This window comes from Thunnus albacares, chromosome 24 (assembly GCF_914725855.1).
Source record: "Thunnus albacares chromosome 24, fThuAlb1.1, whole genome shotgun sequence".
Taxonomy (NCBI): domain Eukaryota; kingdom Metazoa; phylum Chordata; class Actinopteri; order Scombriformes; family Scombridae; genus Thunnus; species Thunnus albacares.
Genome location: NC_058129.1, coordinates 17,445,663 through 17,472,754, shown reverse-complemented (window position 1 = coordinate 17,472,754; position 27,092 = coordinate 17,445,663). Strand labels below are relative to the sequence as shown.

Sequence of the window (27,092 nt, the reverse complement as noted above, 5' to 3'; positions counted from 1 at the left end):
TTTACTTATTTGCTGCTGAACAGTAAATATTTTTTAAAACCAATAGTCAATAGTTACTGATATTGATCACATACATGCATGAGGTGTAACATTACCTTAAAATAGTTGAAATGTTTCTCCTTTTTCTATAAAAAGGGCAAATCTGTCTGCAAAATGAAACTATTCATTAAATTTCTATAAATGGTGCTTATATGTGTATGTTAGATACAAGTTTTAATTATAAGTACAGTATATATTTTATATGTACAATGTGTCCACATGTATATTTTCCTCATGTAAAATATGCGCATGTATATATATTTTTACATACAGTATGTATACACACTGTAAGGCCATCAGATATCAGTATTAGTATATCTGATGTATTTATATGTATATTTTTTGTATACAGTATCTTTTCTTTATAAGTATATATTGTATATGTGTCCACATGTACATTATTATCTGTATCTATATGTGACGTATAATTCTTGTATTAACATACATACATAGTATATACACACACACACATATATATACATACATATATACATATATGCACACATACAGTATATAAATGTATTTATGTGTATGTACGTATGTATATACAAGAATTACATCATATATATACACACATACATACATACACATATAGTGCATATATATAGACACCCTGTATATCTTCAGGTGATGTGTAATTCTTGTATATGCATATATATATACACACACAGACACATATATATGCATATACATATGCATATATATACTGTATATACATACATACACGCACATACATACATACAGTAAATACAAGAATTACACGTGTCACATAAACATATAGACACAGATTACATATAATGTACCTATATACAGTATATATACAGTATACGCATACATATACATTTATAATTATATAATTCTCTGTGATCTGTCTGTAGTTTTTGATAATATATGTATTTTCTCTGAATGGTGTATGTTTATTTCTATTGTTGCCTGTTTGAATATGCACTTTTGTTTATATAAAACTTGTAAATATGTGTATTTTGTCTAAATTAAAAATGATTTCACACACATATTGTATACATATACATATAGGGTGTAACATGAAAATAATGTAAATTTAGTCTATATAAAATGCTAATGTGCAATGTGAATTATGTAGTAAAATCACAGTTTTGTACATGTACATTTAATTCTGTATATTCATATTTGTTATATGTGATGTATCAACATAATGTCCTTTTAAAAATATGTATATGTTTAATTTCTCTATGTTTAATGTATACATTCATGCTTTATGATGCAACAAAAATTTTTTAATTATTCAACATTTCCTGGAAATTTAACCACAAAGTTTAAACATGAAGGACAAAAACAATGAATCATCATGAGAACTTGACATTAGTGGTGAAGTAACAAGTTTAATGCTGAATTTGACATTTTTTGATGGATATTTGGAAATTACGTAAACTGTACACAAAGGGACACATGGGCATTTAAAAAATTTGGTGGAATTTTGAGGAAAAAAATTGCTCTCGGGCATCACTTTCTCTTTGACGTGCTCCAGAAGAAAGAGGAAATATTCCAGCTGTGGTTCAAACTTTTCTTGAGGGTTCCTTGTTTTGGACAATTTTCAAAGGAATTACGTTGCAAACTTAGAGAAAAAAAATAAAGAAGAAACACAAAAACATTCCCTACACCTGGCATAAACAACATTTCCTGAAAAGGGAGTTTTCTAGCACGCTCACGCTCAAACACGTTGATGTTGTTTTTAAAATGCATCTGTGTGACATTATGAGTGTGACGACACATGAAAGGTGTGTGTCGTCGTCATCTGACTGATATCTGTATACTCAGTTTGGTCACGTGTGAGTCTGTAACGTTGAGCGCTGCGCAAGTACGTCAATGAAACAGGGGCTGGATGCAAATGTTCAATTCAGATTTCACAAATTTTTACAATCAGCAGTGATGTGACGGCGCATGCAAATGGTTTCCAACACAGGGAAGTGGGTAGCAGGAAGCCCTGGGCACAGTATGTGTGTGTGATTCTCACTGGTTTTGCTTGTGGCTGATGTGCAGCTAAAAACGGGTTTTCCAAATGTGACTGAGCTGATTTCTATCTGCAACACTTTGACAATATTGTTATATTAACTTTGCTCCTTTAAAGCTCATTGAAATGAACTGATGAACACACACAGACAGAAAGGATACTGTGAAGCAACCACAGTGTTTATAATTATAGGAGTATAAATACTGCAGTGGTAAATCTATATAAAGTACAGTGCACACTTTCAATTCAGCTACTACTCATACATATACTGATACTGATACAACCAACACTGCTACCACTTAACTGCTGCTATACTAGAGTATTACTTCTCATTCTACTTATACAACTTCAACTAACTAAATACCACTACTACTATTACTGCCATTGCTATTACTCAGTTACAACGACTAACACAAGAACTGCTAATTCTACCACTGCACCTGTATTTGTACAACTGATACTGACACTGAACTCCCACTAGTACTGCATAAATTAGGTCGTATACAAGTCGCACAACTATTACTTCTTGTATGAATACTACTACCACTACTGATACTGCTGCTACTACAAATTACACATCTGCCTGCACTACTGCTACCATAAGTCCTTAATTTTACAAGTACTGCTACCACTACTACAATTACTGCTGCTTTTGCTACTGTACTACAGCGACTAGTACTACAGTTACTGGTACTGAAACAACTAGGCTACTACTCATTGTATTTCTGCGCTGACTGCACCTTTTTATGGTAAAGATACATTTCTTAGAAATATGACAATAAAGTACTACAGCTACTACTCATACAACTCCCTCTAGTACTGCAACAAGTAGGTGTTATAAACTTTGGACTACTTCTATTGCTACTACTACTACTTCTTGTACAAATCAACAGCTTTGACCACTGCTATTGTTACCACTAGTACTACTGATACTACTATTACTGCTACTGTTACTGGCACACATGTTACTAATTCTACTACGACTTCTCCTTCTAGTGGCATCAGTGCTGGTTAGTTTCAAGTATCAAGACATATATTACTACTATTACTTTCTTTATAAGTGATATTAGTAGTATTGAAATTAATAGTTCCAGTACTAGCGTGCTTCTGCTATTACTTTTACAGCTGATTTCAGTATAGATTTTATATTCTCATCAGTGAGCTGAGACTCCTGAAGCGTCACTTCCTGAATGATCTCATGTAAACACCAATAAGTAGGTGAAAGGTCAGAGGTCACAGCGTCCATCATCAAACATCTGAAATGAAAAATGATGGGAGGAAAATATTCCTGTGACTGTAAATGAAATTCACTTCCTGCAGCTTCCAAAAAAACTGCCATAAAACCAGCCAGCGTACCGAGAGAGCAAACACTCACACGCTAAAAAAACCTCCACTTAATATTTGCATGTAAGATGAAGCCCACCCAAAAAAAAAAAGCAGAGAGCTTGTAAACTCTCCTGGCAGACTGCAGAGTGACGCCCTCAGCGCTCATCAGGGCCCCGAGCAGCTCAAATCAAATCTCCACACGATCGCTTTGACTCTGCCTGATTCCCCATCAACGAGCTATTTTGGGGAATTAGGCCAGCCACCACCACCGAAACACCCCGGGGACCAAACCAGAACGGCTTTTGTCAATCCAAACCCCCCCCACCCCCCCACCCTCCAACATCCTGCCCTCCCACCACCACCCCCACCGTCATTACACCCCGAACACAGCAGCAAAATAAAATAAAAGAAGTACAATTTACACTCGACGCTGCAGCTTCTTTTATGTGTCTTCAAAAGCCCCAAATGATGAGAAAACTAGTATTTGTAGTGTGTGTGTGTGTGTGTGTGTGTGTATGTGTGTGTGTGTGTGTGTGTGTGTGTGTGTGTGTGTGAATGAGGGGGCGGATGGGGTGGGACTGCTTGCTTTTCAGATCCTCTAATTAATTTCAGAAGGAAACTAAAACAAATATCAAAGCAAAACTGCAGATTATGCTGGAATTTTAAATCTTACAGTAACTTTGTTCCTGTGGGACACTGATACTAAAATGTAAAATATACCTCCAAAAAAACCTCCAAATAAACTAATTTATGATATTTGTTTAACAAATATAAATTACATATACTATGTGAATATTAAAGGGTTAATATATTGATAGAATAGAAGCTGTAAACCCTTTATGACATGTGATAAACTGCAAAATATGACTGAATTAAAGGAACTTCTGGTGAGTTTTGCACCTTTTTCCAACAATGTCTGCTGTTCAATCCCAACTCAAGGTTCCCTTACTAGCTTTTTAAGGAGCTAGCAACTGTATGACATGGTCTTCATCAGCAGAAGGAGTTATGATTTTATTTATAGCACTTTTAGGACTTCTTGTCCGTATTAGCGTCAAAGTCCCTATGATCGATATCTTTTAATAATAATGTCTACAGAATTATCAGTGACTCTGCAGCTTTCTAGTGAGTTTCAGCTCATTGTTTAGTTTTTGTCTGGCTACAACTTTACCGTTTTCGTTCACTCTCAGCGCGTTTTCAATAGTTACTTATCTCCACATCCAGCAGTTACGGAGCAACATCATCATTCATGTGGAGTCGTGTTTCTGTCCACCTGGTGAATGTAAGTCCAGTATTCACTCTGTTTTTGCTCTCTACCAACTCCTGAGGGAAATATCTGGCTCTTTAGCTGCTAAATGCTCCACTATGTTCACCAGCTAGTCTACAGGTAGTGTACAGTGACTTTTTTTTAGTGTTTTCTCTGAAAACAGCTGCCTGCTGCGGCCCAAAACGACACTATGAGAGCGCTGAGAGTGAACCAGAACAGTAAAGTTGCAGCCAGACAGATAAACAATGAGCTGAAACTCACCTTAAAATTATAAATTCTCTTTAGGTTCATCACTACAAGCAACACCTGGTATTAATAATAAAAATATCGAGGCTGAGTGTGTTTGAGACCCATACATGAGGCAGGAATCCAAGGTCGGTTTGTTTGTATGTTTAATCTTTGCAAAGACAGAACAAAATTGTTAAAATCAAATCAAACCTCAACAGAAATTGTGTGTGATAAAAATAAATCAAATATTAAATAAGGAAATTCACTTAGAGGACACCTGCAACATGGCTGAGGTCAAAAAGACAGAACAAAGAGAGGAAGGAAGTATATATAGCCTCTCATCAAGGTGAAGTTATTGCACTTAAGGGTCATGTGACTCATGATCATGATCATTCTTTACAAGCCACTTTAAGACACAGACTTACCTCCGCTGACGTAGCAGTAATAGTAAAAACTAGTAGAAATAAACTCCAGGTCTGCTTACCTTGTGGTACGGTTGAAAGCTCCGGAAAAAGCGAGTAAGTGAAACTTGAGTCGGGAGTGTTTTGTCAAGCTCCCAAAGTCAAGCATGAACTTTCACGCTTAATGATGTGTTTTCCAAATGCACACATGGAGCAGGTAGGCAGGTAGGATTCCACACCGCCCACCTTCAGCCTTGAAATCCACGTCTGGCTGCTCTGTGTGTGTGTGTGTGTGTGTGTTTGTGTGTGTTTGTGCTCATATATATGTGTGTTTGTGTGTGTGTGTGTGTGTGTGTTATTATGCAGATATGACCTTCTAACGGCGTTCCGATGGATCAGCCTCCGAGCAGACGGGGATCAAATCAGACTCTGAAAGGAGTTGAGAAGAGGTGGAATATCAGCTTCATATCTCTCTCTTATGACCTCCCTCGCTTTACTCCCCTTTCCCTCACCTGCACACACACACACACACACACACACACACACACACACACACACACACACACACACACACACACTGTACTCAATATCTAACAACAAGCACCAAACAAGAGCCAATTAAAACGATAGCGCCGGCAGGAAATAGGATGTCCACCCACACTGTGAGGTAGGTCGACACCCAGGCTGCCTGTTCCCACAAGTCCCAGTTTCACAAATTTTACACCACTGCCTATCCCTGCTCCTTACTGTACAACTCCTGTTGCTTCTTTTCTGCACAGACAGCTTGTTGTCATGATTGTTTTCACAGAGGACAAAAATCAGATCAAGTTTATCGGCCAGAAATACACACAAAAAGACGTAAAAACTGATTGTTTTTGCTCCAGAATTGACTTAAAAGCTACTTTTTGGTCCCTTAAAAGAGCAGATCAACATCTCGGGAAATGTGTTTTATCACTTTATGACCAAGAGTTACATGAGAAGATTGATCTGTCCAATAAAGTAAAGTAAGGTAAGGCCAAGAAACAGTCACATATACACCCATAAAAGGGTGAATTGTCCTTTTTACAGGTGGTGGAAAGTACCGTACCTAAGTACACTTCTGAGGTACTTTTACTTTACTTGAGTATTTCCATTTTATGCGTCTTTATACTTTCACTTCACCAAATTTCAGGGTGAAGTATTGTACTTTCTAGTCCACCACATTTATTCCACAGCTACTTTTCAGATCAATATTTTACATGTAAAACAGACGCTTTTATATTTTTTTCTACATTTGTAATTTGCTGTCGATCAGTGTCAAAAAAATCTACATTAAATCTTCTTTGATTCAAATGTTTTAAGACAACAAATTATGACAAATTCCAAGAGTGAATACTTTTTACATGCACTATATATCCGTATACATTATATACAATAAATATAACACTGAGTGGGGACATTAGTACGTTTTATTTTTAACGCAGGACTTTTACTTAAGTAAAATATCTCAATATTTCTTCCACCACTGCTTTTCACACACTGGTTTCTGTACAGATTTAACAAACAAGATATAACCTGTTCATTAGTGAGCTTCAGAGGTGCTGGTAGGTGGATTTTGTTCCCTCTGATCAGAGCCAGGCTAGCAGTTTCCCCCTGTTTCCAGTCTTTATGCTAAGCTAAGCTAACCAGCTGCAGACAGTAGCTTAATATATACACAGTACACACATGACATCTAACTCTCACAGATCCAACAAGAAAGTAAATGATCGTGTATTCTTGTACTAAAACAAACACAGATGGCAACAGCTGCTTGTTCTGTTTACATGCGGAGCAGTTTGCGCTGAGATTTTTGGGTGGAGATCCTGGATGGAGAGACTGCTGGAGGTGAGTGAAGTTCAGGTTCTGGCTGGTCTGCGTAACTCTTTCCAGCTCAGTCATCTTTTCCTCCGTTTCAGTTTGCTCGCCATTTCCCCCCCGTCTTTTATTTAATTAGCTGTACCCTGATAGGCTAGTGACGTCAATGGTCGCAAGTATCAAACATGTTTAAAGTCCTCCTCCACGCAAAAATTCATCTGCTGAAGGGGGAAAGTTAAATCTTAACAGCCGGGCCTACGAGTGTGATTTGTGACATCACAACTAGTTTGGAGCCAATCATGGTCCAACATTCAACTTGCATAAGTGTGAAACTTGAAGCCTTCAGTGCACAAACACTGAGAATGGACTTTACAGAGAAGGAGGAGACATCTTATGTGCAGCAGGAAAACTTCTGAAATGAAATATATTTGCATATTTATGTGATTTTTTTAATGACGGAGAGAAGAGAAGATGCCATTTTAAGGATTTTAATGTAGTAATTATACTATTTTTTGGTGGAAAAACCATATCAGACACACATTATTGTTCCAAGCATATTTCCATATGTCTTTAATACACGCCTGGAGGAGATCTTTAAAAGCAGCAGCAGCGACTGGATCTGAATATCACACACTGTATGATTCTATGCTGCTGACTGTCGACCCAAACCGGAACAGTTCTGGTCCGGCTTCGGTCCAATCAGTCATCATGTGTGTGTCCCCACTTTAAATCTTTTCTTGAGTTAATTTGATAAAATGTTTTCCACAACCACAAAAACTCCTCTCACGCTTCAATTTACTCCTAAAAAACACACAAACCACAGAGAGAGAGCAAGAGTTACAAGGTTTTCACACGACAGTAGCAATCTGCTTTCATGTCGTCCTGTCAATCATTCCCAAAGAGTAGGCGTCACTTTTCTTTTTTTTTTCCTGGTTTTTTTTTTTTTTTTTGCGTCCTCCCCTCCCACTGAAACCTCCAAACAGTGGATGTATCTCATTTGGCAAGGAGCCTCTTCATATTTCACTTTTCAGGAGACGCCTGTTCGTTTAATTTCTGCAGCGGCTTGCCTCTCTCTCCCTCTCCCTCTCGTTTTCTTCTTTTCCTTTTCTTTTCCCTGCAACTTTTTTTTTTTTTTCCCTCCCCTTCCCGTCGTCTTCTTCTTCTTCTTCTTCTTCTTCCCCCCCCCCCCCCCTCCGGAGTAGAAACACATTTCAATGACACGCCCACGCCTGGGCCTGTCAGCCCCTCGCCCTGTCAGAGCGCCCACGCTGCTCTGCTCCCCTCTGTCTCCTCCCCTCCCCTCTCCTCCCCTCCCCTTCCCACCAACCCACATCCTCAACACTTTGCGCTCTAAAAAAGCAGCTCTTTTCATCCAAGTTCCTCTTTTGGAGGAAAGAAAAAAAAATAAAAATAAGGAGAGGAACAACAGAGCAGCATGATTCAGTCTCCAGGCGGTGGTAGTGCTTGTCATGGAGTGTCCCTTTTCATTTGGAGGGAATATGGGTTACAGGATGACTATGATGCCAAAAGCAGGAGTTAAAATTTAAAAAAAAAACTCCTCTTGAGTTTAGTGCCATTTGCTCCCTATTGTCGTCTCCACCCAGTATTATGTTGGCGTTTTGGGTGGCAGACACACTTTAAACGGGCGTGACAAAAAAGAAAAAAAAAAAAATGTTGTGAAATCAAAAACAGCTAAGCAGCCAAGCAGGTTTTCTTTCCATAAAAGCACAACATATTTCTTGAATTTACAACAGAGGCCACGGCATTGGAGAGTTTGAGTGTGTGTGAATATGCAGGGCTGAAGCCGGTGTGTTTGCACAGCCTCCCCGGTTAGCAGAGTCTTACTTTGTGTCTGTTGAGAAAGTGTGGGATGGTATGAGCGGCTTATGTCTGACTGAACACGTGTGTGCCTGCGTGGGCGGGGAGTGTGTATAGGGGCGATATGTGTGTGTGTGTGTGTGTGTGTGTGTGTGTCTTTGAGCACACATTACACTTGTGTGGGCGTTTTGGGCAAGGATGTGTGTGGGCGTAGTGTGCGTAGGCGGAGGTTATGTGACATACAGATAGAGACTGCAGTGTTCCCGCAGTGTGTTTATGTGTGTGAAACTTTACTGCAGAGTGTGGACTGCAGAAACAGCTATAGGGGCCCTGCTGCCTGCAAATCTGCCAGCATGGAAATCTGCTGCCTTCACATCGCATGTACCTCTACTTTAAGTCAAAAATTACCTGCATGAGGAAGAAGCCTGGAAACAGACTCTCCTCCCTGGAAAAAATGTCACATATTTATATTCAGCAATCATGTTATTATAGAGCAACAAAGTCTGCATTAGCGAGGAGGTTGGGGATGTTATGTAGTATGCCAGAAAAAGATCAAGTATGTCCCAATACATAGAATGTCAAATGCAATATGCTAAAAATACCAGGATGTTGGGTCATGCATACCGCGTGCAACAGTGCATACTTTATAAGGGCAGCTGCAGTACGAGCTAAAAGTAAAAACTAGAAGTACGCGATGTATGTGAACGCAGCATATGACTCAACAAAACTTTCATACGTGACATCGCTGTTCACTTCCCGTTTCTGACCACGAGTCAGCATTGTTTTTTTTTAAAAACAAAGACCACAAATGTCCCCGAACCTTAATCACGTTATTGTAGCCATGATGATGAAGGTCCCTTATTTAATTTACATTTACATTTTCTATGTAATTTACAGGTATTTAACAGTTAATTTTACAGAAAGGTTAGTGCAATTTCGTACAAATAATGAGAAAACATTAAAAAAAAGGGTTATGTTAGTTGGTAGGTATCCCCTCATTATAATTGGATTCATACGCAGTTGTTAATTTGCAGAAACCACCACACATTCTGTAAAATGTCCTAAATATTAACTGTTAAATACCTGCAAAATACTCAGGAATTTAGTGTAAAATGAAGGAGCCTGAATGTGTGTTTCCATCCACTGCCATTTTGCGACTATTTGGAGTTGGCACCTCAAGATAAACAGCTGGTGATGCTTTTTTTCCACTCGGGGCCATTAAAGAATTTCAGAAGAAGAGGGTGCAACGAGGTGACGTAATTAAATGATGACGGAAGATGATCTGATGTTTCCGTCTGATGCTGTTTTTCATCTTTTCAGTGAAACGGAAACGTAAGTTGACGTTTAAGTCTTAGAGTACGCCATGATTTATTCACTAAATCTGTTTCCATTGCAATTTGTCGCATTTTGATTTTGTCGATTTGTCGATTTTTTCACCTCAGAAAAGCGCAAAACCTTTTTTTTTTGTGAGAATTTCTTGCATTTTCTGTGTTTCCACTCAGGTTTTTTTAATGCACCAACTGCAAATGCGAATATAAAGACATAATCTGTATTGGTTTTGGAAGACACAGAGAAATGATGTCGTTCTGCCAACGGTTTGTGTTGATTTAGAGTTCATGGACAAACATATGCATTTTGTCGTTTCATTTGGAGGACTTGTTGTGCCCAAGTACGGAAGTACTGGACTTCTGAAGGACATCAAGATTTCAGGACAACAGGAGATTAGAACAAGTGATCTAATTACCGTAGAATTTGGATAGAAATTCTCAGTATTAGGTTTCAGCTTTTTAGAAAGACTGATAAAACCCTTCATGAGAAAACTGTCCGTCCGATGGTGGTGGGACAGATGCTATCTCAAAGAGAGGACAACATACAAATCTGAGTCTTTAATATCATCAGAATTCGATTGAATATTAAAAATGACGTGTTTAAGGCAAGAATGGTGTGTTATCACATCCTGACAGATGCTGATGATGACTCATCATCTAAAGTGGGCTCAGTTTGTGGCCTTGTGGTTATAAAGATTGTGTTGCAGCTGAAAGGTTAAACTGCTATAAAATCCAATCTGCTGATCAAGTGTGAATCACTCTGCCGCTCCGTCAGTGTGTCTGTTTGTTTTGTTTCTTTATGCTAACATGCTACATGTGGAATTCTATATTTCTTAGAATTAAAAACACATTTTTTCAGGTCAAAGTTCATGTTTATGCTTATTGGAAAAGCAAAAAGTGGAATGACGGCTGATAACCACTAACCTTAAGGATGTTAACCGCGGAAGCTACGTAAACTAACGCACAACGTTATGGCGGTAGATTTGTGAATTTATTCAGTTCTGAAGCAGTCAAGTGTGTCTAAATTATTGTGCTACTGTTACCGCTAATGTTAAGATGCTAACAATGCTACAATACAGACTTTCTACTGGCTAAACTTTTTGCAGATGTAAATTTTTGCAGTTATTTAAAATGTGTATGACGTAGAATCATTTACGATGCAATCTGCATGACTCACATTCCAGAAATTTTAGGATCAATCAATCAATATTTGACATACTTGGTCAGAGCTGTTGCTAACATTTAGCTAATTTCCTTGGTAACACTTCTGGGAATTTGCACATGAACAAGAGTTTCAATTCTGCGGTTACACACGTTTCATATTGTTCACATGTTTGTTTTGTCTGATATTTTTTGACTAAATATTTTATAATGTGACTGTCTATGTAAATAAATAACAGTGAACAGTGAAACATTTTCATTTTTCATAATTTGGGGAGAAAAATATTTACAAAAAAGTATAACTGAATGGTTAAATAAACACATAAAATGTGGGATTTTGTGATTTTGTGAACTACTCATACATACATTTGTACAGTTTGGTTGGTGACTCATCAAAACCTTCTTCACTTTCTTTCTTCAGCTCTTCTGGGGAATTTGGACTTTGGATTCATGTATATATATTTTTAAGTCTGTCTAAAGCTCTGACTGTGTTGTTGTTGTTAAAGCACAACTGATTCCCTGATGATTAACTGATGTTATATTGTGTAACTCTGAAGTTTTACAGAACACAAACACAGAAAATGTAAAATATGAAAGGTATTGTGCATCACATCAGAGCTTAAAAACTCAAATAAAAACAGTACATTTTTATATTTGGTGCAAAAAGGAGCCCAGAAAACTCAATCTCTGTCAGGGTACAAGTGATTTTAGTGCCATGATTTACAAGGTTTTGTTTTTGTTATGCTTTAAAACCGAAAACGTCACCTCAAGTGTAAGTGTGCATCATTTGATGTGTAATGAAAGTAGTGGGTTCAGAAGAAAAAAAAGGCCAGGCGTCATTAATGTGCTGGAGTTTTTGCTGCTCTTAAAATGTTACGTGTGGCACCTTTAAAGCTTCGTTGGGAGGCCCTGTAGCTCCCTGCTGACAGGTCGTGGGCTGACGTGGAGGGGATTTGCCCATTTTGGCCACGTACGGGCCTCAGCGACCCTCGCCGCCCACGGCATCCTCACCCTGAGAGTGCTGCTGACGTCTGACATGTCTGCTATCTCCAGGTGGAGGCTGACGCTCCCTCTGCCACAACCACCCACTGCAGTCAGAGAGAAACCAAACGGCCTTCGATGTGGTGTGCGTCTGTGCGTGACAAAGACGCCTCAGCTTTGAGCTTATCTGAAGGTGTGATTAATCTGTTAAGTGTATTAATTTGGGGCTGCTACCGAAAGGTCACGACTACCTCTCAGATCGCCTTCAAACCTCGAGGACTGACAGTGCTGAGATGTGACAAAAGATGAACACTAAAGGGGAAAAAAAATCCCTTGCAGGAAAGGAAGGAGAAGATAAGAAAAACTGGTGGAAATGATGAAACAATGCGAGCTACAAGAGAGTGAGCAAAGTTGAGGCAGGCTTTGAAGTGAAGCCACACATTTTGCATGATTATTGCTGTTAAGTTTTTGATCTCGAGCCAGCAGGCACGAAAAACAACAGCAGCTTGGGATTAGTCTCCCCCCCACTCACACGCCTACCTTGCCAGCATAAGTCCCTGACTCAATTAGAAAAAAACCTCTGCAACTTAGGGCTCCTCACGCACAAGTACCCACATCGCCCTGCCCACGTCCCTGCAGCACATCACAACCAGCATCACTTTAATCGCCAAGCACACTGAATGCACAGGGATTTGTCTTGGTGACATTAATGCAGTGACGTGCTGACAAACTAATGTACACACTGATAAGACAGTGCCGAGACAACGGGGCCAAACACACAGAGGAAATAAAAATGTATCTGCCTTTAATTAAATATCAGATATCATCCACCGAGATCACCGCCTGCACAAGAACTGACAGGAAAACCTGTGACTACTGATTGTTTTTGTAAGATTGTTTTGTTCATTTAACCGTTCAGTGGTGTTATCTGCCAACTGGTACTCAGCTGAAAAGCAGCTTAACCCAAAACTAAAAGAAATGTCAGTAGAGTTTGGTGTCACTGGAGAGTTTTAGTCTCATGATGGTCTGAATGTTGATTCAGAGGCTTTTGTTGAAGGTATTAAACACTGGTGCAACATTGTCTCCTAATAATTATGTTAATATACGACTAAATGGTGGCAACTCTAATGCGAGACAAGATGATTCTGCAAAATCCCGGATTACATTCAATGCCATGTAAAATTTGTAAAATTCTCACTTTCTGAAATATCTGCTCATGGAAACTACAATATGTTTAAGGTTTGGCAAATAAAATATGGTTAATTTAAGGGAGAGATTGTGGTTACAGTTAATAAAAGGCAAATGTTAAAGCTATATTTTTCTTCTTATCAACAAATCTCATGTTTGGAGTCAAACCAACAATGAACTTATCTACTATCAAGTATTGTGTGTGTGTATCCAAAGCCTGATATATCTTATTCCTGCACTGGGTGACATAGTCCTTCATCATGAAGAGTCATGTTAGTTTGTTTAGAAACGGCTCCAAAGACTAAAAACAGCGATCAAATTTTCAGTCTCCGGAGAGTAGTTCTGTGTAATGCAGACACCACTGAACATATGCAGGAAAGCGGTTCTGTTTACAGCTTTACTAGCTTGTTGTGCTACGAATCACAACCTCTGGACTTTGTACTGAATTGCAAATTTCTCAGATAACCTCAGTACAAAGGATGTGCTCATGATGGTGTTGCACTTGGGAGTGCACACAAATGCACACGGTGTGATTGTCAGATTATCTGTTTTGGAAAGTAACAAAACTTGAATGCAACCTCCCCAATTTCAACGACGGAAAGGTGTGGGGGAGAGAGGTTTCAGATGCTGCTTGACGACCCAGCAAACACTTTGTTTGATACAGACTGACAGGCTACAAAATCACTTCGGTTAAGGTTTGGCAAAGATTGTGGTTTTGGTTAGAAAGTGAACTTTTTTCAGTATCTAACCAAGACCACCATCTTTCCCAAACCATAACCAAGAACTTTGAATCATCGAAACAGGAAAAAGTGGATACTTTCGGGAAAACAAATGAAATACGTTGCATGTTTTGCAGATTCATTCATTTTGTGAACTTTGCAGACATGTTCATTAAAAGTTTCCTCATTATGTTTTTTTTTTTAAAAACAATCTGTTTTAGATTTCATTCAATTTATTAGTTTATTTGTCAGGGACAATGCTAATTGATGCAGTGGTGGAAAGTAACTAAGTACATTTACTCAAGCACTGTACTTAAGTACAGTTTTGAGGTACTTGTACTTTACTTAAGTATTTCCATGTGATGCTACTTTATACTTCCACTCCTTTCAGATGAAGATTTGACACAATGGATAATATAACAAGCTTTTAAAATACAACACATTGATAAAGATGAAACCAGTGGTTTCCAACCTTTTTGGCTTTTGACGTCTTACAAAAAGCAGTGTGTAGTACTTTTTCATGCAGGACTTTTACTTGTAATGGAGTATTTTTACATTGCTGTATTGGTACTTTTACTTAAGTAAGTAATCTCAATACTTCTTCCACCACTGCATTGATGAACATATACTGCATATGTTAACCCTTTCATGCATGAATTATTAAATCACAGAGTAATCATTTTTTTATTGCTTGTTACCATGTATGAAAGGGTTAATATGCAACAAAACGTTGCTATTGTTACATTTGTCTAACTTTGTTTTAGATTGAGTTGTATCAAGAGGAATTTCTGTTACTATGTGACAGACAATAAAGTTTCTTGTTTTTAGGTTTTCGTATCTGGCTAAGGACAACAGATGAAGATTAGCCTCTTGGGCTAACTCTGGCTCATTAAGTTTGGCTGGTGCAAAGTATAAACTCATTCAATCTGAAAATACCATCAGTGTCCTTGGAACAAATAACAGACAAACACCAGCATATCAAAAATGTTGTGTTAAATTAGGGTTAGAAACAAGTACTATTATTTTTGACAAATCAGGCATAATTAAAGAGTAAACTATAAACTTACTGGGAATAAAACCTGGCTATGTTTTGTCCTTTGACCTTTTGAACCAAACAAGGTATTGAACCCTGTAGGTGTGAAACCCAATCCCTCTTCTCTTGCTTCCTGCTAAAACCTCAATCAGATACCATCACTCAGCCCGAAGCAGTAAGGCTTCACCTGTAGAGGTTTTCCTCTCAGGTCAAACTCATAGTTTCCACAGAAATTCATTCAACTTGCGTGGTATGTTAGGACAACCCTCTCTCCTGGAAATGACACTCATATACAACGAAATTTCAACAGCAAATACGTTTTGCGGGAAATGAAATGCTGTTGAATCATGGTTTGGACTGGAGCATCAGCCGCAGGCAAATACCTCATGATCTGTCTGCTTCTGCTCTTTTTCTTTCCTTTGTAGACTGTTGTGTTGTTATCTCTCTTTCATTTAACCTTGTATGTCAACACTTAGTAACTAAATGCTTTCTGTGTGAGGAGCTATAGAAATGAAATAGACTCCTTTGTTAAATTCAAGAAGTAAATGTCTTTATTGTTATTGCATTGTGACTGTGACTATAAGAGATTAACGTGCAAAATGCTGCCACTACAATCCAATACTACTTAAATGTTCGTATACATGTTGCTAATTTGTTTTGTATATAAATGTAATATTTAAACTTGCATATGTATCTTATAATTAACTGTTATACTACTTCTGTGTTTATTCAGTGTAGTGCAATAAAAACATCCTTACTGTTTAAAATTTGCAGTTTTGAACATGCAAAAGCCCCAAACTTATTTTTTCATCATATAAATTAAAGTTATATTCATGATATAATAAAAGAGTTTCAGTGTGAAATTTCTGTGTATTTCTCAACAAAACATTATAGTTTCTCCAACGTTTACAACCATTAGTGATGTAAACAAACCTGTCATAAAACATGAATCACCTGCTTTATATGATTGAAAGCTCCAGAGTGGCTACTAAAGGGACCTTGAGGTGGGATTATTCGGTCAACTGTTGTTTCCAACGTCAAGAATGAACTTCAAACTTCAACTTTTAGGTGCACGAGAAGCCCTGAAAGTGAAATATCAACATCCACGTTTCTTTAACAACTCCATCTGGTGATGAAGATCATGTGATATTATAGAAAGCTCTGGATCTGAGTGGACCTCGAGGTGAAAGTATTTTTTTCAATCAACAACTCAGATGTAGTTGTTGACTAGTTTCTATATTGAAAGTACTGCATTTGAATTTTGGTGGTCTCGGTTCCTTTTTGTGTGGTTGCAGCTTTGATGAATTTAAGTTAAAACAAAGTAAAAATAGGATTTTTCCTCTTCTTTTCTTTTCCGAAATCAGCACGGGTGAAAGTCAGATTTTTGAAAAACAACACCCTTTCACCCTGATAACCCATTGGTTGGGGATGATCCCTCCCTCAGCAGGAAGTAGATCATAACAACAGTGACTTTAAAGTTCACTGGAGTGTCAGCTGAAGGCTTTCATATGTAAAGTGCAGCTCTCCTGCTGAGCTGAGCCAGCCCTGCAGGCTTGCGGGGGCCGGAGGAGGGCCAGGCGGGGCCGGACTGGACCGGCCTGCTGGGCTGCTGGGCTACCGGCCGCCCACGGAGAGCCTGGCTGAGTGGGCGTCATCTATGGAGCGATTGATCCCAGCCAAGACAAAAAGTCTCCCTGTTGTCCTGCTCGACCAGCAGCAGCAGAGGAGCTCAGAGTCACTGCAGCAACATTATACTACATATACACACTCATACTACTTCTACTACTACTGCTGCTTCTACTTTACTCCAATTATTACTACTTAGCTTAGTATACATACTACTACTAAGAGAACTACCACTAATAACTAACTTTAAAGTACTACTGTAGAGTATATAGCAGGGTCTGATGGTATGAAACATGAGCTTTTTTTGCCTCAGATATAATTGTGTTTTCGGAATAACCACAACTATTTTGAGAATGAAAGAAATGCTTGATGTGAAAAAAAAGAGTATTATGACTTACAAATATGTGGAAGATAAGATGTAGATTCCTGTAAAAACAACTACAAAATGCTTATTATTAGATTTTTGAAGGTGTCAGAAACACACCTGATGAGTGAAATCTGTGAAGTTTGTGGTGAAACTGACAGCAACAACAGCCAATAATCAATACATAACAACACATAGATGTTCTCACTCAAACCAAATAGTCTGACTTTATAGAAGTCAAGAGTGACACCTAGAAACTAAATAAACCTGCTCAGATATGCTTGAAGTTAGGAGGATCCTTCTGCCCTCTAATAGCAGTTATATCTAACAAAAAACACTGGAGGTCAAAGGTCAGATGGAACAATATAATCTTGTGGCCATGGAACAGTTATGGAGGACAGATATGTATCTGCTGTTGTTGGCGGTTTCCGTTAATTAATGCCATTGCGTGAGACAACGGTGGAAAATATGAGGCAAAAAAGTTAAACTTTTTGTACAGTGCTGTAGTATGACTTTGGTATCGCGCCAGTCTCTCTCCTTTGAAGTCCAGGCAGCCGTGCTGGGGGGGCGGCTGCTGTGGGTTTGGTGTGGAGGTGTTTGCCTGGAGAGGGGGAAAGGTCACAGCTACAGAGTGCACATCTTTTACACTCTATAATTCGCTTCACAGCTGAGCCGTGTCGTGGCTGAGCTGTTTATCAGCTGCTGAGCGAAAGAAAAGTACCTGTAGGTTTTGTTGGCGTCTGCTTGATGATAACTTTTATGCATTGAGGGAGTTCTGGAAACTTTTGGGCGTGAAACCAGAAAAAAAAAACCACACATTCATGGCAAAGATACATGGCTGTAAAGAAGAAAAAATGCTTAAAAAAAAGCACAAGTACTGAATTAAAAGCCTCTGAGGACGTCAAAATCACAGCAACTGGTGTGAAAACATGACAAAAAACTAGACATAAAGATACAGTATGACAGAGTATTTGTGATATAAAATAGTAAACTACACTCTAAAATTAACTTTTATGCACATTTTGAGCTGCAAAGGAGAGTTTTTTTCTTACTGTCATTCTCTGTCAGGCTCCTCCATGAAACCAGCTGCTACAAAATAAATGATTTTTCCCACAAACCACGGGGAGGTCCTCTAAGAAAGCTAAATTTGTGCTCGTTTCATTGCCGGAGGCAGCTGGGACGCCTGAAAAGCACCGACGGGGGATCAAGCCGATGAGAAAGGACGTGGTCAACATTTTTTACAGTTTTTCCTCAAACCAACGTGAATAATTGCCAAAATTTATCAACTGATAAAAAGAAACTATGTAAAGTATGATGCTTTGACCGGAAAAGGCATATTTTTATCCTGAGGAACTGGTTTTCTGAATAATTTCTGCTCCATGACTCCAGTAACTGAAGCTACAAATGGTTTACATAAAAATTATTACATATTTCAAGCTGTTTTTTCCTTTAAACATATACCAATAAATCTTTTTCACAAAGCAACCCTCAGAAAATGTGCTTCTTTCATTCATTTGCTTGGGACAAATGTCATTTCAAGTGATAAAGCAAAATAAACCATTCTTTGATCTCGGTTTCTGGTGTTAAAACTGGAAAATTCAGGAAATGTCTCCAAATTTCTGTTCCAAAATTTGCATAATTCTGAATATGTGTTGGACAAAAAATACCCTAAATCATGTTTCAATTCATCTCTTCAACATCTTCTACCATCTCCTGAGGGAAATATCTGGCTCTTTAGCTGCTAAATGCTCTACTATGTTAACCAGCTAGTCTACAGCTAACTGTGTCTGTTTGCTGTTTGATGCTGAGCAGGTAGTGTACAGTGGCTTTTTAGAGCTTTTTCACTGAAAACAGCTGCCTGCTGTGACTGAAAACGACGATATGAAAGCGCTGAGAATGAACCAAAACAGTAAAGTTACAGCTGGACAGTTAAACAATGAGCTGAAACTCACTTTAAAGCTCCATAATGCCGAGGGGAGCTGTAGAGTCGCTCACACTGACAGCTCAGGCAGTGTTACTATAAAAATATCCATTACAGCCACTTTAATGGAAAATTACAGGTTATTACACCCATTTTCTACATATGGGCAATCATTTTATTTTATGATAACATTGATAATCACTACAACAACGTTTAACATGGCAAGAAACATGAGGAGTGTTAAAGAAGACAGAAATTGTAATAAACTGGAATTATCCTTTAAATGTTTGATTATTAAGTGACTCAAATTGGGATCTAAACTTCAAGTTGAGAAGAGTTTAGTGTTGTGTTTCATCCATATCAGGATAGAAGGCTTTACAATGTGGATCATGTGACATAAAATACGAGTTTTCCATCAGTACCTGTAGTTTTATAGATGAAACATAAATCCCTCTGTGATCATCTCACTTTTCCATGAGTGCAGTTCGTCCGTCCTTTTGGTCTGACAGCAGCATCTGTTGGAGGCCACAGATGTCGATGCATGTAGGGAAAATGAGATTTTGCTCTAATTAGTCCAGTTAGTGACACTTCACTCTGTACTACGGCTTTCTCATCTCATGGTAATTATCATCACAATCCATCATTAACCACATCATAGACCTACACTGCTGCTGCTTGTAGTCAGCCTGTCCTCATTGATTTTAATGATTAATAATGCATGTCTCTATTACATAATTATAGAGTACAAGCACACGATACAAGCACAGCCCGGAAAAATGAATCAAATATTGACACCATGAAAAAAGATGTTGTTTTTATTCAGTTTTACTTTCAATTATCAGGAAATAAACAGTGAAAAGATGAAATTTAACGGCTATGTTTCAGCTTTCCTCTGATTATTCCCTGATCAGGTGATAGTAATCAATATAAACTGAAAAGCAACTACACTGCTTCCAATCACTAATCTGTTAAAGGTAGAAAAACACCAGCAGTCTGCAGTGAAACACTGGTAACCTCCCATCCCGCTGAGACTGTTCTGCTTTTCTAAAATCATACTTGGCTGGTGAAACAGTGAACGGCTCTGGCAAAAATTTGGAACCATTGTGGCCGGTGGATGAAAATGTTAATTTCCTCCCTTGATAATGATGCATGTCATTTCCAAATGTGATTACACAAACAGAATGGTGTGTAACACGCTCGTAATGTGCTTAAGATGTTTTAAAATACATTACCATGCCTGCACACTGTGAAATGTAAAAGGCACCCTGAGGAAACCTTTTAGGTTCCTCAGATTAAACCCACAGGGGAACCCGGGACGGATCCCTGAGGAATCCCAGGATAAAGGGTATTTAAAACAAAGGTAATTTGAGGCATTTGTGACATTTCAGAGCTGGGGATTTGGTTTCTGGCAAAGAAGGAGATTATTAGGTATGTTTGGTTATTAGAAGAGAATTATTTTAGCACTTGCTTTCATGTGTGCAGCTCTACATGGAAACACAAAATCCTGTTTTAAACCCACAAGAGTAGAGTTACTTCAAAAAAGGTCAGAGGCATCGCTGCAGTCTCAAGCTTTTAAGAAGCAGAAGCTCTCTTGGATGTGACTGGCAGAATTTCTCCTACTATAATTCGACTGATCAGTTGTATAAATGGCTATAAGTGTGCCAACATATGCCTGTTAATCACCAGATCACTTGTAAACACCCTAGTGATAAAAGCCATGTGCAAAATTTACATCCAGGACCCCATGAATGCTTCAAAATCCAAGTTTTGAGTGGAGTGGTCTAAAAAAGAGGACAGTCAATGTACAGTATATCTTGCTGCAGCTGCTAATAAGATTATATTACTGGTTGTGCAAACTTCACTGTAGATATATGGAAATAATATATTTAACTCTTGCAGATCTGGTCCTTGTCTGCATATTTAAAAAGCCTCAGTTAAGTATTTAATTTCAATTAAAGATTAACAAGTCCATATGCAAAATAAACATCCCTAAACAGTGTTTGTACTGCTAAATAAATATAAAAAGGCACAACTGCACTTGGGATATAGCTATTTTAGTGGGAGTATACATGTTTACAGCAACACCTTTTTATTTTTCATGTCATACAGGATGTTCATTTCTTCGCTGGTGTTGTCAGAAACTTCCCCAAGAAAAATGACAGCATCAGTCAACTAAACAAATGCCCAAAAATGATCTGGTGACCTTTGAGGTGACAAAGCCATGTAACAGCTGTAGGAACTGTGACTCTTGAAGGAAAGGAGGACTTGACTTTTAGCAGCCCATTTCCTACCGTCAGTCATCGCTGGTTTCCATGTCAATGACGATGTTTGTCTAACTTTACCCGGAAATAGTTTTTGTGTCTAAACCTGACCGAACCTTAACCACAGTGGTGTCAAATCACCAAATGATTTTGGAAGTTTTGCACAGAAAAATCATGTTAGTGGTGTCAGATCAGAAGTTTTATAAGTTTTACACCACGTATTTTCTCTTTTAATTTGGACTTGTGTTGTAGAGTTTTTGATAGGAGCCTTCTCTGTTTTGAAGTATAAAGAAATCTGTAAACTCTGTCTACATTTTGGGCCTCTTGGGTTTAAGATGCGAACCATAAATCGCAACGCTCCTGGTCTGTGGATCTTTGTGGACCTCATCCACCATCTCTCTCTCCCTAGTTTCTTGTCATTTCTGTACTGTCAACTATTAAATAAAACCATAAAATGTCCCCCAAAAATATTTACTACGTACCTGTGAAACACAAGTATAACGTAAGGAACATAAGGTATTTCACACAGTAGGTGAAAGTCTACCAATCTCCTAAAGGTCCATTAGCGGCTCTGATATTTTGCAACAGTAAGTAGTTTTCTATCAAATCTGTTCTTAAAGAGCCAACATTTGTTGACTTTTTGTGTTTTGAACAACCATAAGGTCAGAGAATTGATCAAGAGCCCGAATCCCTGGTTCAACTGGAACATTTTAGGCAGCAGACTGACTAACAAACGCCTTCAGATATCTCAACAACAACCTCTGATGTGCCAACAACTTACCCTCCATTTAGTCCAGTGGAACAACTGTGGTCATGAATATGATGAACTGTTTGAATGTTGTCCAAACTGCTCCCTGCACTGAAGAAAAAAAAAGCAGTTAATCAAATGAGGGTTATGAATTGAAAATCAGGTCAATGTCTGAGAAGACATTAACATCAGTGTGCTGTTCGTGGCCAGGTAACAGTGCAGCGTCCTCACCATCCTGTGTAAACAGAGGCGAAGCTGTAAGAACACAGCGAGCACGGTGATGCCAGACCGACCATGACAGCTGTCTGCTCTTATATATCTTAGTCTGCTGCACCCGTTTCACACTGCAGCGCTCATTCTGCTCTGCACACAGATACTGTTAACATTACTCTAAGTCCCAACAGCGAGGCGCTAACGATGCCTTCGGTTGGAGATCATTTCCCAGATCAAGAACAGATTTAAAGCTTCTTAATGGCCAATTTAATTCCAAAAAACTGCATCCTCATCATGATGAAAACTAGAGAATTATGTGTTGGTTAAAAAACCAGCTAGAAACATGTGAGAGGTAGCTGAGAAAGCTTGTGGTGATGTGTGTAGATTCGTTAGGTAGATTGGTGTCCAGGGCTTTATTATTTGATTTGTGATTTATCTACAAAACGTCCCCAAAGTGTCAATAGTAAGAAACCAAAAGACCAAGTTGATGTCTTCAAATGTCTGTTTTGCCCAACCAACAGTCCAAAACCTAAAGTTTTTAGTTTAAATTGTTTTTAAAAAGAAACATTCAGTAGGAATTAATGAATGAAATGAATTCATGAATGAAAAAAATATCCATAAAGGCTAATGTTTAGCATTTTTGTCTTTGTCTTCACTCCAAAAGTTGGCTCTTGAAAGGTAATCAAACTAGTCAGTCAGTGATTAATAAGTTTCCAGTCAGAAATTACATCTATGTCAGACAACCTTCAACTTGGCTAGCTGGAGTGTTTCATAGTGAGGTGGCCACCTCGCCTGAAACAAAGACAAAAACCAGAGGTGCTACTTCACATAGCAAATGGCATTAATGTAATCATTTAGGCTGTTAGAAGTATTCAGATCCTTTACTGAAATAAAAGTATCAATACAGCTATGTAAAAATACTCCATTACAAGTAAAAGTCCTGCATGAAGAATCCTCAAAAAGTAGCTTAAAGTAGTTAAAGTATTGCAGTAAAAGTACATAAGTATTATGAGCTTGATGTAGTTAAAGTATTGCAGTAAAAGTAGTGGTTTGGTCCCTCTGACTGATATATTATTATATATGACATCATTAGATTATTAATAGTGAAGCATCAGTGTTAGAGCAGCATGTTACTGTTGTAGCTGCTGGAGGTGGAGCTAGTTTACACTACTTTATATACAGTTAGCTAGTTTAGTCCAGTGGTTCCCAACCTAGGGGTCGGGCCCCTCCAAAGGGTCAGCAGATAAATCTGAGGGGTGGTGAGATGATTAATGGGAGAGGAAAGAAGAAAAAACAAAGTTCTGATACACAAATCTGTTTTCAGTTTTTGGACTTTTTCTCTAATCTTTGATTTTTGCTGAAATATTGGATCATTTGAACATTTATTGAAATGAAAGCATGTGAGAAGTTTAGAGGGAAAAATCACTATTTGGTGGAGCTGTTAACAACTCATAGACATGTGAAATGTGACCCCGACTACAAACTGCTTTTTGTAAGACGTCTAAAGCCAAAAAGGTTGGAAACCACTGGTTTCATCTTTAACAATGTGTTGTATTTTAAAAGCTTGTTATATTATCCATTGTGTCAAATCTTCATCTGAAAAGTAACTAAAACTGTCAGTTAAATGTAGTGGAGTAGAAGTATAAAGTAGCATAAAAGTACCTCAAAATTATACTTAAGTAAAATACTTGAGTAAATGTATTTAGTTACTTCCCACCACTGCAAGCATCAAATGGGTATTGTGGTGACTTGCAGCTCTTGCAGGATGTTTTTCCAAAATGAGAATAAGCAGCATGCGGCCGTGCGCTACTTTGTCTGCAGCATCCTGCCAATAACACAACTGGCTGTGGTCTTTATTCTGACTCAGACTTGACTCAGGTGGTCCTGAGTAGCAGCGCTGCAGGAGGTCTTACCAGGGTTGTCTGGGGGTTTTCTGAGAGGGCGTCAGCACCAGGCTCATCTTTAACCTGTGACCCTCTCTGCTGTCTGCTCAGTTATACTTCACAGTTTAGTCATTTAGCACGGTGGTCTCCAGCAGTTCGCCTTGCAGGGCCAAGAGTTTGCAGGTTTCTGTTACAAGTAAACACTGAAGCAGTAAGTTTCACTACCTGGTTCAGCACAGAGAGCCCCCCAAACAGTCAAAACAAACCAATTTGAGGGTTTTAAATACTCAAGGAGGAGTTTGTCATCTACAAATACGCACAAATTACACACGGTGGGTTCTTTTAAAGGCGGATTCTGATTCAGCATGGGGCAAAATTTACAAATAAATGAAAGTTAAAAAGGGGATTTTGTATTTCTCCAGCAAAATCATATACTTGGTACACTGAAGAGGGCTCAGAAACAGCATTTATATCATCACACTGGTTCCCAACCACAAGGCACTTTTAATAATCTCAAGATTAAAAGAAAGAAAGAAATTCACATGTTACGCAAAAATATGCTCATTTCTATAACCTTTTCTCTAATTTGACCTTTATTCTTGTGAAATACTGAATGTTCAGGCTACTAATGAGACGATATAAAATGAGAAAAAGTCACACTACAGTTTAAGTCCACAGACATTTCTTCATTTTAAGAGGTTTGGGAACTTATGGAGGAAAAACTTACAGAAATATAAGTGCACAGTTAAATAAAAATTAGAACATTTTACAAATAATTTTAGTGGATAGTCAAAAGTTTCTACTTTGTTCTCATGAGCTCAGCATTTTTAAAAATCCTAGCATCACATTCACAGGCTGAGTATGAGCAAGACAACTAACTTAAGTCCACATTTATAATAAAACCTCTGAAACTGGGAATACTGGGCTGTGAAACCAAGAAAACAAAACTTAGTTATGTTCTGTTAATTCACTGAGACATTAATGAAATGCATTTAAGTTGGTCCGGAGTTTTTTGGTGTCCAGAGAGCCTTTTTTTTAAAATTTTTGACTATTTTTCATGTCTGTGTTTGACCAGTAACTCGACTGAGTTACGCTAAAAGACTGCTGTGAAGAAACCTTCACATTTACAAAACAATAGTTAGTCTTTAAAACCAGGAACTGCTGCTTGATTTCTCTGGACTCTGACATGAGAAGCCTTTTAGCAGGAAGACACTTTTGTTGTTGCGTCCACCACAAAATCATGGCAACAGCAGAAAATAATGATTAGAAAGTTTAGGAATTACACATTTTGAGCTTCAATCAGGTCATTTTGAATGTCTAATAGTTAACAACCCTTCATATCACCTTTCATAGAAATTACTTTTATATATGACTAAATTTCAACAGCAAATACATCTTGCTAGAAATGAAATGCTGCTGAATCACGTTTTCTCTCAACATAACGAGAAAATGTTAATTGTCGTCTTCTTGTGTTGATGGTCTTTAGTTTAATACAGAAAGCAACAACTATGTTTTCCTGTTTGAAAACAATTAAGTAATATATGAATTTAATTTCTAGTTGACCTTTTTTATGACGGGAACTAACATCACAGATTCAAAACAACAATCATGCTTCTGAAAAAGTTTCCAGAAATCTTCCTTTGACATTAAAGCAGTTCAGAGCTGCGGAGTCCAGCCGGCCGTCCTGTGATCCCAGAGGTGCTGCTGGGTAATCCGGACACCTCGGTCTCGTCTCAGTCCCTGACGAGAGGAGCCGTCATCACCTTGACTCAACAGATCTTGCCAAGTCGCCTCCTCAGGGTGTCTGGCTCACCTCTCCATCACAGCACAAGGAGGAAAATAAGCTAAAAATAGCCTCAGGTTGTATCTGGGCAGCGGTTGGCCCGGAGACTGATAAGCATGATACTGATGCGTTTAGTTATTGATGGTAATTGAGCACAATTAACAAAATTGACTCTGGATGAGGATATATTATGTTTTGATGTTATGAACACACCATTTATGAGATGTTAACATCTAATTTGAATCCTGTAAAGGCTCAGGTACAGGTAGAGGTTGTGGATAAAAGCTTTTTTCTGCGCCGCTGATTAGTTTTTGGAAGCAAGTATAGGATGCTACGAAGTGGCCTTAATGTTCTCTCCCCTCTAAAATATTATCATATGTACCAGCAAATAACCTCATTTACAGAGACATTTTTCAAAAAATGTTAATGCAAATTTGTTAAATTTGTGCTGGCAATGATTTTGTAGTATCATTAAACATGTTATGGTGGAAATTAAATCACCATCTTGTGAAATTTTATCACTTTTTCCCATAAAGTCAATTAAGTTTAGTTTAGTCATTCAAACCAACGTCTCCACTGCAAAAACAGTCCATGGAAACAATAGAAAAGTTAGGGTTATGGTTAGGGTTATGGTTGGGGTTAGGGTTAGGGTTAGGGTTAGGGCATTATTCCCATTTTTCAAGATTGTATACAAGCTAATTTTTACAATACATTTATATAAATGCAGTATTTTATCAACTACCTGACATAAATCAAACTGTATTTGTATTTTGATGATGTGATTGTGCCATTTAGGAGACGTTACCATCAGATTTGAATACTCAGATGTATGTAGAGGTTGTGGATAAAAGCATTTTTCTGCGTCGCTGATTAGTTTGAGTGCATCCAAAGGCAATAAAACCACAAGAGAAAAGAAGCAAGTTAAGAGAAAAAAACAGGATGATGGAAAATGACCTTAATGTTCTCTGTTTCCAGGTGTGAAAG

General features: G+C 38.1%; 3 protein-coding genes across 3 annotated transcripts in view; all 3 read right to left on the bottom strand.

Annotated features, from left to right (window-relative positions):
• Positions 1–19,713, bottom strand: part of LOC122976266 (NGFI-A-binding protein 1-like) — a 43,759-nt gene extending 24,046 nt beyond the window's left edge. Inside the window, exons 1-2 of the mRNA XM_044344668.1 lie at positions 19,643–19,713; positions 5,622–5,677 (exon numbers count right to left, since the gene is read on the bottom strand). The gene's annotated coding sequence lies outside the window, so the exon portion shown is untranslated. The remainder of the gene's footprint in view (positions 1–5,621; positions 5,678–19,642) is intronic.
• LOC122976244 overlaps positions 1–27,092 on the bottom strand; it is a 1,153,509-nt gene that overhangs the window by 765,028 nt on the left and 361,389 nt on the right. The gene's annotated exons all lie outside the window — the stretch shown is intronic.
• LOC122976252 (major facilitator superfamily domain-containing protein 6-A-like) overlaps positions 22,278–27,092 on the bottom strand; it is a 28,558-nt gene continuing 23,743 nt past the window's right edge. Inside the window, exon 7 of the mRNA XM_044344638.1 lies at positions 22,278–22,340. Within this exon, the coding sequence (XP_044200573.1) occupies positions 22,293–22,340 (48 nt within the window). The 3' untranslated portion in view covers positions 22,278–22,292. The remainder of the gene's footprint in view (positions 22,341–27,092) is intronic.